The 11,061-nt window shown below is 43.5% G+C and overlaps 1 protein-coding gene across 1 annotated transcript; it reads left to right on the forward strand.

The window, feature by feature from the left end:
* Nucleotides 1–534: 534 nt before the first annotated feature.
* LOC110538341 (nucleolar protein 12) lies at nt 535–3,181 on the forward strand. The gene is made up of 7 exons (XM_021625094.3): nt 535–588; nt 797–1,042; nt 1,377–1,482; nt 1,636–1,684; nt 1,853–2,010; nt 2,097–2,188; nt 2,599–3,181. Exons 2-7 carry the CDS (start codon nt 930–932, stop codon nt 2,810–2,812), a joined length of 732 nt encoding a protein of 243 aa, XP_021480769.2. The 5' UTR covers nt 535–588; nt 797–929; the 3' UTR covers nt 2,813–3,181.
* Nucleotides 3,182–11,061: the final 7,880 nt, after the last annotated feature.

Below are 11,061 nucleotides of genomic sequence, written 5' to 3' on the forward strand. Positions count from 1 at the left end.
ACAAGATGTTTTTAGACAGAACACTGTCAAAGCAATGTTAGTGTTCTGCATTACGCTCACACACTCATCTTGATCCTTATTTAGGTGTTTCACTGGAACTAGTGAATGGGCTGGTCAACAAAACTACATTGGTTTTGTTTATCCACCTGAAGGTGGGGGAAGAAGACCACCCACACTTTACTGGTCTCTATTCCTGCTTAGCTAGTTGCTGGTTCTTTCTCTCTGCCCCTCGGCTCCCTCTTCCTCAGTCCCTGCCCTTATTATTGAGCTCATGATGTATGTGCCCTACTTTTCTGTCTCCATCTCCCCTTGCTGAAATCTTTTCTTTGACTTGGGCTGAATAGTGGTGTCTTACAGCCACTCCCCACAGTAGAAATAACTATTGTGTCTCCAGACTCGCTCTCTGTATTAATCTGTAGGAATGTCACAGCAGACTGTGGCTCCCAGTATTTGACTACCCGGTGTCATGTTCAGAGTGGAAAGTGGTCTCTGTTTGAAACTGCACTGCAACTTCACACTGCTCAACTTCACACTACTTCACACTGCTCTGGTGTAGGCAGTGTCCACCAAACAGATTATTCCACCCTGGTAGGCTTTGGTTTCAACAGTGCTACATTTTTGATAGCAGCCAATTGCTTTTTGTATTTTCAACACATTGTCCATAAATATCGTTGCAATATTAAAGTTGTTCACTTATCAATGTTTAATATATGCACGGCAATGTTATTTTACTTGCATCAGAATTCTGAATAACTAACATTTAATTTCGATGCACTTTTTTCAATTACTCTTCTAGAACTGAGCACAATTTCAAAGAACCAAAGTGCTTGGGAGGTTGTCCCAGTCGGACCACATTGTATGATGCACATACAAAGCAGGATATTCTGAAGCAAAAAGCCAGCTGAAAAACAAGCTCACGTGTTCTCAAAATGAAAAACTTGAAGAACTGGAACAAAAAGGAAAAAGGGAAGCATGATAAATTTAAACCTGGATCTAAGAAAAGAGAAAAATGTGTGGTCATGTTCAACGATAACGAGCGACAGTGAGTTTGGCATATTATAAACAGCACAGGAGTCCCAACGCATAGCAAGCTAACGTTAGCTAACTATAGAGCATCTCTGGCTAAACTAGCTAGATTGCTAGGTAGGTCTCATTTACATGGTCAGCTTGTATGATATGCCTTCATCGTTGATAGAGAATCATAAGCCACATCATCCTGCCTCTGTCTTTGAGAAATGTGTTTAGTGCACCTCTAATTGGTTTGCCAAGTTCCCATTAATCCTGTCAGTAGTTAAGTATTGGTGAATGCAAGAAAGTGACGACAAGTGACTTGTCATGAATGTACTCATCTGTTTGACTTATCGTATCTCTTGCAGGGATTATCTCACAGGATTCCACAAGAGAAAGGTGGAGAGGAGGAAAGCAGCAGTGGTGGAAATCCAGAACAAGATAAAGGAGGAGCAGAAGAGAGTCAAAGAAGAGGTAAACACCGGCTAAGAGAAGGCACAAAATGTAATTTAAGTGTTAAGTAGACATGGTGTGTAAAACTTGTTACTTTAGTAGCGTTTTTGATGAAGGGAATACTAACAATGTGGACAGAAGGGGGCACGAATCATATTTACTCTTTAATTCCAGAGACACAAGGAGTATTTGAAGTTGCTGCAGGAAAGAAAAGAGGCTCTCGGTGAGTTTGAGCGAAATAATCAAACATGTCAGCCAAGCTTGACAGAATATTGTTGGATGCCTTCACTTGCCCTTGTCTGCGATTTCAGGTTTAACCAGAAGTAAACATGTAGTGTGAATCCATTTCATCTGCTTACTTACTCTTATTGTTATGGTTAATTCTCCACAGATGAGGATGATGATGATGAAGAAGATGAATTGGAGGATGTGATAACGGGCACAACCGAGTCTGTACAGTACGATCACCCCAACCATACTGTTACCGTAACTACCATCAGTGACCTTGACCTCACAGGGGCCAGCCTCTTTGCACCAGCAACCAATCAGGTAAAGCGTTTGTTTCAGATTTCCACGTCCCTTGTTTTGAAATAGTTTCTCTGAAAGATATTCAAACTGTACATTTTCTTTTGAAGGTTACTGAGGATGGTGAGGAGGAGGTGGTGGAGGAGCAGGAGAAAATGGGCCCAATGCCAAAGAAATCTGGGAATCCCATCCTCAATAAAAAGTATGTTGTGTTTATCTTCACTCACATTTAATGAAAAACCCTTGTACTCTTTCCTTGTCAATAATATTTAAAATATTTGAATGCACAATGTGTGGCTTCATATCCTAAAAAATGAAAATGTGTCATTTGACGTGTCTATCAATAACATTTATGTGTTATTGATAATGGTCATAATCACTGGAGGATTTTAAAAAGCGGGTAATAATTTATGCAAATTGCATTATTCCTCAACAACTGTGCTATATGCCCTGCTAATGAATAGTAATGAGCCCCCAATTCCTGTTCTATTCTCATTCTGTATTCAGTTCTGACAGCTAATTTAGTCTAATATGATGCCTATATAACAATATGAGCACTGTGGTGGCAAGTTATTCTCACAAGTTATTATCCCCCCTCCTCCCTCTCTGCAGAATCTGCTCACTGAACGCCTCGCTCCACGCTCACCAGACGCAGCGGAAGGGAAGCAGGAAAGGGAAGCAGGAAGGCAAAGGACGAGGCCGGCCAACAGACAAGAAGCCAGGTGCCACAGACAAGAAGGGCAGAATTGAGAAGAACAGAGTTGGGAGGACCAGCAAGAAACAAAGACGCAGACTGACTGGGAAGAGGGTACATCACAAGGACTGAGAGTTATGAAAAAATAGATTTGCAATGTAAGGGTCTGTCTGGCCTCTTTGTTTGATCAGGATCCTAAGCAGCCATGATAGACATTTAGAGTTTGTATGGTACCAGTTTGGAAAGTCTACGGAGCAAACAAAATCACAAATACACAAACTGCACATATTCATTCTCATTGAAAGCCAATGTCTGCTCGATCCAGAGCGGCCGTTTCAAACACTGCCTTGTTTTAACCAATTGGACACGACCTGTCTGTTTCCTGTGTTAGGCTCTCTCCTTTCTACATGTTTGTTTATATGCTAACTGCTTTGGTAATGTTGTATTTCATACAATGTGTATATGCTCAAAGTTTGATTAAAAGAAAAGAATATATACGAATCACTTGCTTTAATATTTTTGTAGCGTTTATATCCTTGTATAAACCTATAGTTTGTGAATCCCTCTAGTTCTATAGCCTATTGTTTGATAGGAAACCTGACTCCTCAGTCAACATCCTTTTCAGAGCATCAGAGAATAGATCTTTACGTGTGTATTTCTAGACATAGTACCCCTATGCCCTCATTTGTTTGATTGATTTCAAGAAATGCTGTATAATCAAGGATTTTAATGTATGCTATTCTCATACCTTAGCAGTGTTTATTTATTTACACTAACCTGAGCTAACGCGGGCCATCTGTCACAAGCAGTTCATTTTGCTTTCTAAAGCTCATGATATCTAATACAACCTTCAATTGAGTAACTGTCATGCAACTGACTCCATATTGGTTCTAGATCTGGCAGACTGATAGGTTCTCTGTAAAGTTAAGCAGAGCCAACATGGCAGTCAGAAGTGCATCAGTTTCATCCATTGTCGGAACAGCCAATCAGATCCATGTAAGAGTAAGAGCCTCAGGGGGATTGTGAGCAGAGGAAGAGGCATGTGCCGGGGGTCTGATGGACAGTATAGTATCTTTCTCTAAATGGCATATTCTCAGTTTAACTGACGGCTGAGGACTCTTCTGTCAGGTATCGTTGAAAACCTCTTCCTCTCAAATTCAGGAGAGAATAATTCAATGGAAAATAATATACATTAAGAAATCTAGCAATGAATTATTCAAGACTTTGACTTGTATTTAGATTTTTATTGCTGAAATGTTTTTAAATTGGGATGTTACCAAGTGCTTTCAGTGACGTTTAGTAATTATATTAATAATATGCTGGAAAGACTTCTATTATCTTCCTTTCTGTATTGTGTTTCACTATATCCTTGTGTGTAATTAGTTTTCACTTAGCTTAACTGTTCCGTTTTATCACACTAACCATGAAATAATGACCCTTGTGGATCAAATATGCTACAGCATTGCTTCCAGCTCGACTACAGCTACGCTGCAATAATATCCCATCAATGTCTTACACTGTGTACATTTCATATAAATGTTGAAAGGGTTTTAGCTGTTTTTTTCTCCTCATGGACTACTGTATATTCTTTTGAAATCTACAATTTTTCCTGAAGTACTACTGGTACTACTGTTTTACTACAACCACCTTTTTCTACTTTGTGGTGTTTTAGGTTCATTATTAAATACTGTGTTTGGTTATATCTGCCTTTACAGCCTGTGTTGTTCCTCAGTGATCTCTGAGGGGTGCGATGAGTGAGCGCCTGCCACCTCTTGCCGCGCCATGCCCCTCTCCGGCGATGACCTTATCTGTCCCAAGTTTCAGCCCAACATCTTCGACTCCTCCCGCTGCCACGACTGCCTGCGCCAGAAGCACCTACACTCTGGAACGAGTACAGGCACGGGTACAGCCGAAACACCACAGCAGAGCCTCACAGTGGAGAAGGAGCCAGGGCAAGCCACTCCACCAGCACCACAGGCAGTGGAGAGGGATACCAGTGCCAAGACAGAGGGAGAGGGGACTAGAAGAGTGGTGAGTAATTATCTGGGCCTATACAGACAGGTGGAAGGTAAGATATGGAGTCATGGAAAGGGTCAGATATACATTGAGGTCAGACAGTCAAGGATCAATACACGAGAGGAAGTAAGGGAAATGGCTGAGTGGTAATGTTGACTTTGAGTCTACTTAAACTTTGGCTAGCAGACTTTTTCGTTCCGGAAGGGGAAGCTACTCCATTTAACCAGTAACACCCAGTGCTGAATTCACTACAAAGTGCTCAGTAACAGACGTTGGTGAGGCATGACCCTGTGTTGAGTGTAGTGAATAAGGAGGAACGTATGAGGGAAAAAAGATACGAAGAGGGCGGTGAAGAGAATGCTCCCATTACAAATGAATGAAGGGAGATCATTTACTGCCCTTTTGGGAATCACTGGTAACATTATACATGAAGGCAGGTTACAGAAAGCACCGGCCGGCCCACATCTACACATAGTATGTCATTGCAAAGGCGCATTCATTTATGAGGCCACGACTGTTAATTGGTAGCATAGCACTCTCCTTGTTTTGCCTCTGATCGCCACAAATTAGGCAAATATACATTTTGTGGAAGTCAGATCTTATCTCATTGCTTTTCATTGCTGTGTTACATTGCAATATCTTTTGTATACCTACCTTGTACTATAATATTATAAAGTTGTTGTTGATATTGCCATTAATTCAAGTCAAACTGAAGATGAGAATATGTATTTTAAGACAACCCAGAAGGGTTGTATATGTCAAGAAAAAAACTTCTATGAAATAATAATGAGGAGAACTACAATCTAGGTAAAGTTACAACAGTGTAACTCTAATCGAGAGACAGACAGAACTTGTGAGTATGAGAGGGAGGTCTTGAGGAACAGAAGAGTGAGACAGAGGGGAGACACTATTCATGAACTTCCGCATATGGAAATTAATCTATAAAGAGAGACTTGGAAGTGTTGCGTTCAGGTTTGATAATGATGACTGTGTTAAACCTGTGTTCATTGTTAATATGTATCTGTAAATGAATGAGGCATTGTAGGCCTAGTGAGTTAAATTGTGCTAGTTCCAACTAAACGTTTAGTTTATATGGCTGCTCACTGTCTTATCTTGTCAGTGTTTGCTTTTCTCTCATAGTACAAACAGTATTTGTCAGTGTCTGCTATTTGTTTTTTGTGAAAATGGACATTGAATTTCGTTTAACCAGAATTACTGACAATTGCAGAAAGTTCTAGTTAACATGGTATTACACTTCAATACATTAAGTCACCTATTGTCTGATGTTCTGTTTTTGTTTGCCGTATGTTATGAGTGGTATGTGTGTTCTCATTGACCTATCAGGAGGACTCTGATGGCCTGTCAGTGGTGAGCAGCTACTGTGATGTCAGCGGAGATCAGCTGGGTTACGAGGAAAGCTTCTTATGCATCCTGAGCCCTGACTGTGACCTCTACATCTGTGACGGAGACGACGACAGCACTGACAGGTTCTCTTCAGAATCTATTGGCTCTAGTGTGTGTCTGAGATAGAAGCTTAGTACAAAATAATGTTTGTTCACTCTATGCACTTGTGTTGAGATATCTTTGGAGACTTGGCATTTCATTGGGCTTTATATTTAGGTATTTTGCAGGGGGGAAATGTCATTTACGAACTAGGTACGAAGAACGTCAAACAAGAAGCTCATTGAGCATGCTTTGTAAACCAAGTAGTCAATGAGCCCTATATTGCGATTCTAGAGGGACAATATATATACTTTCTCACTCCCTCCTCCTCTCCCTCTCTCCAACATTATATCACTATCTCCTCTTCCAGCTGTCGGGACCAGAGTGTCTACGCTGATCTCAGTGGCTCCATCAGTGCAGAGGACGACTACCTGCCTCTCCGGTACCGCTCAACCCACCTCACCATGACCCGCCTGGACCCACCACCCCACCGAACCAACCCCAAAGCCTGGATGGAGGAGGACAACAGCAGGGGCACGATTGGCAGACACTCAGGTGAGGACTGCACTTAACCACATGTACAGTTGAAGTCGGACGTTTACATGCACTTAGGTTGGAATCATTAAAACTAGTTTTTCAACCACTCCACAAATTTATTGTTATCAAACTATAGTTTTGGCAAGTCTACTTTGTGCATGACACAAGTAATTTTTCCAACAATTGTTTACAGACAGATTATTTCACTTATAATTCACTGTATCACAATTCCAGTGGGTCAGAAGTTTACATACACTAAGTTGACTGTGCCTTTAAACAGCTTGGAAAATTCCAGAAAATTATGTCATGGCTTTAGAAGCTTCTGATAGGCTAATTGACATCATTTGAGTCAATTGGAGGTGTACCTGTGGATGTATTTCAAGGCCTACCTTCAAACTCAGTGCCTCTTTGCTTGACATCAAAAGAAAATCAAAAGAAATCAGCCAAGTCCTCAGAAAAAATATTGTAGACCTCCACAAGTCTGGTTCATTCTTGAGAACAATTTCCAAACACCTGAAGGTACCACGTTCATCTGTACAAACAATAGTACGCAAGTATAAACACCATGGGACAACGCAGCCGTCATACCGCTCAGGAAGGAGGCGCGTTCTGTCTCCTAAAGATGAACGAACAACAGCAAAGGACCTTGTGAAGATGCTGGAGGAAACAGGTACAAAGGTATCTATATCCACAGTAAAACGAGTCCTATATCGACATAACCTGAAAGGCTGCTCAGCAAGGAAGAAGCCACTGCTCCAAAACCGCCATAAAAAAGCCAGACTATGGTTTGCAACTGCACATGGGGACAAAGATCTTACTTTTTGGAGAAAGCCGAAGAACACCATCCCAACTGTGAAGCACGGGGGTGGCAGGATCATGATGTGTGGGTGCTTTGCTGCAGGAGGGACTGGTGCACTTCACAAAATAGATGGCATCATGAGGATGGAAATTTATGTGGATATATTGAAGCAACATCTCAAGACATCAGTCAGGAAATCTTGGTTACAATGGGTCTTCCAATTGGACAATGACACCAAGCATACTTCCAAAGTTGTGGCAAAATGGCAACAAAAAAGGACAACAATGTCAAGGTATTGGAGTGGCCATCACAAAGCCCTGACCTCAATCCTATAGAAAATGTGTGGGCAGAACTGAAAAAGTGTGTCCGAGCAAGGAGGCCTACAAACCTGACACAGTCACACCACCTCTGTCAGGAGGAATGGTCCAAAATTCACCCAACTTATTGTGGGAAGCTTGTGGAAGGCTACCCGAAATGTTTGACACAAGCTAAACAATTTAAAGGCAATGCTACCAAATACTAATTGAGTGTATGTAAACTTCTGACCCACTGGGAATGTGATGAAAGAAAATAAAAGCTTAAATTAATCATTCACTCAACTATTATTCTGACATTTCACATTCTTAAAATAAAGTGGTGATCCTAACTGACCTTTAACAGGGAATTGGTACTAGGATTAAATGTCAGGAATTGTGAAAAACTGAGTTTAAATGTATTTGGTTAAGGTGTATGTAAACTTCCAACTTCAACTGTATCCTATTACATTCATAGGTGTTATTTACATGATGATGTTGTCAGGTACCTGTGTTCAATATCATGAGTTGAGGTGGGACTTATTGGTAGTAGTGTGGAAGTATCTTGTAGAACTGTGTTGTGGACATCCTTACAACTCCTTGGAATGTATCACTAATAACAGTGTTTAGTATACCATGTGATGGAGTGTTTTTCTTTTTTAGGGTTAAAAGAAGAAAGGAATCGTGAAAGTGGCTACTTCTCTCTGGGGAGGGCGAAAGGTGCCCGTTCTCTCAGGGATCAGAGCCCCCCTCCCATTTACCGCCATTCAGAGAGGGGACACCCCCTCTACAGCAACCGGAGCCCTGAGCCCAAAGCTACCATCCCCTTCAGGAACCCTAACCTGGGGCTGGCCTCAGACAGGTTAAACCCAGAGATACTAAACCCAGACTTGCCTCTGGAAATCCCTGAACCTCCTGACGCATTTGATCTCACCATCGAGGTTGAGGCTCAGGTGGGCCCTCGCTCCCCAAGCCCCACCCCTTTTAAGATAGCAGAATCCCTGGCCTCCACTAACCGGAGGGGTTTCAACAGCTCATACAGTAGAAGAAACTCCCCTTCCTATCAGGAGTCTGGGAAGTTAAATGCATCGAGACAAAGCTCCTCTCTGTCCCGCTCCTCTTCACCCTTACGAAACACCTCCCCATTCAAACGAAGTGAATGTACCACCTCCCTCAACAGGCGGGGCGTAGACTCTGAGGGCTGGTCTCAGGGGTGGGACCAGACTTCTAGAGGTCCCCCCCAGAGCTCTTTTGGACGAGGTGTTGATATTAGAGGCTTGAATAAAAATGTAATATCGATGGCCAGTTCAGTTGGTTCCATATCACAGGTCAACTCTGTTTCAGATTTTAAAAGTGCATTGCGCAAGAATGAGGCAGACAGCTCCTTAAATGGTCGTGGACGTGACACACGAAGCTCCGCCCCTTCAAGGGGGGGTTACGAAAGCCCCAGACAATCCCTGGTCCGCAAATCTGAAACAAGTAACTCCTTAAATGGCCGTGACAGCAGAAGCTCATCTCCCTCAAGAAGGGCTTATGATGCCTCCAACCAAACCCTGCTTCGCAAATCTGATGGGAACAGCTTGATAAATGGTCATGGTCGTGAAAGTCGCAATTTTTCTCCCTTGAGGAGTTACGATGCCACCAGCCAGTCCCTCCTTCGCAAATCTGAAACGAACAGTTCTCTCAATGGTCATAGTCGACACGGCGGCCGGTGTGGCTCTCCCATTAGGGAGGGTTATGATGCCGAAAGACAATCTCTGAGTAAATCAGCTTCTAGGAATGACTTAAATGTTTATGCCTATGAAAGTGGTAGCTCTTCACCTTCTAGACGTGGCTTTGACACTCCTTGTCAATTCCTGCTATGCAAAAGTGAGACACGTGGCTATGGAAATGGTCGAGGTCGTGACCGTGGAAGCTCCTCTCCCTCTAGGAAAGGCTATGATGCCCCTAGCCAGTCACCTCTGCGCAAAAGTGAATCCAACAGCTACCTGAATAGTCAAGGTCGAGACAGTCGAAGCTCCTCCCCTTTGAGAAAGGGATATGATCCCCCTGGCCAATCACTGCTTCGTAAATCTGAGACGAACAGCTCTGTCAGAAGTCAAAGTCGTGATCGTCCTACCCCCTCTCCCTCTAGGAGAGGCTATGATGCCCCTAGCCAGTCACCTCTGCGCAAAAGTGAATCCAACAGCTACCTGAATAGTCAAAGTCGAGACAGTCGAAGCTCCTCCCCTTTGAGAAATGGATATAATGCCCCTGGCCAATCACTGCTTTGTAAATCAGAGACGAACAGCTCTGTCAGATGTCAAAGTCGTGGTAGTCGTAGCCCCTCCCTTTCAAGTAGGGGCCATGAAACCCCCGGCCAATCACTACTGCACAAATCTGAGAAGAGTGGGGCCCTCAGCGGTCGGAGCCGTGACAGTCACAACTCCTCACCATCCAAAAGAGGCAATGACCCACCAGGTCAGTCACTCTTCAGGAAAACCACCAGTGGTGGTGACTCCAGCCTCTCTTACCAGAGAAAAGACAGTTACGGTGATGCTTGGCCTGACTCTAACCCCTCCCCTGGCACCTGGCGAGGCTCCACCCACTTCCTACATAGCACCTCCCCATCCAGGGAGGGCAGAGAGAACGAAACATCTGCCCCCTCTCAGAGGGCCTCTGCTGTCACCTGGGAAACCACTAGGAGTAGCAGTAGTAGGCAGGGTCTGGAGACTCGTAGCTCCTCCCCAAACACAAAAGGATTGACCAACCGCAGCCTAAGTCCCTCCCATCAGATGCATAGGCACACCTCGTCCCAGAGTTCCATGGAGTCCTCGGAGTCTGGCCAGTTGTCGGGGGAGTCAACGGAGAGGAGTAGGGAGGAGGAGTACGCCATGATGTCCGATCTACCAAAGGTCAAGCCTGTCCTCCAAAGGGAGCAGCATGGTCATGTTGGACAGACTCCAAACCGACCCTCAGGGAGACAGGAGCTCTTCAAACCAGCAAGGTTAGGGTTTTCCATTGTTGTCCGCAAGGTAATGCTGTGGTTTCTCCCTCTGTATTTCACCTGTGACATCAGCATTGTGTCACTGACAGTTTTTTACATATTAATATGTTGTATCTAATGTCACGTGTCTGATGTTTCAGCCACTCCCTCTCCAAGCATCCCTCCAGAGAGTGGCTAGATGACTCAGGGGACCTAGAGAGAAACCACATAGAATGGCAAAATGGCAGCAGAGGTAGACTGTCTCGAGTACACTCGTCCACCTCTTTGCACATTCAGGTGAGTTGTTCTGCCAATTTAGTGCCTTTTG

Source organism: Oncorhynchus mykiss, chromosome 12, assembly GCF_057628025.1.
Source record: "Oncorhynchus mykiss isolate SJ-2025 chromosome 12, ASM5762802v1, whole genome shotgun sequence".
Lineage (NCBI taxonomy): Eukaryota > Metazoa > Chordata > Actinopteri > Salmoniformes > Salmonidae > Oncorhynchus > Oncorhynchus mykiss.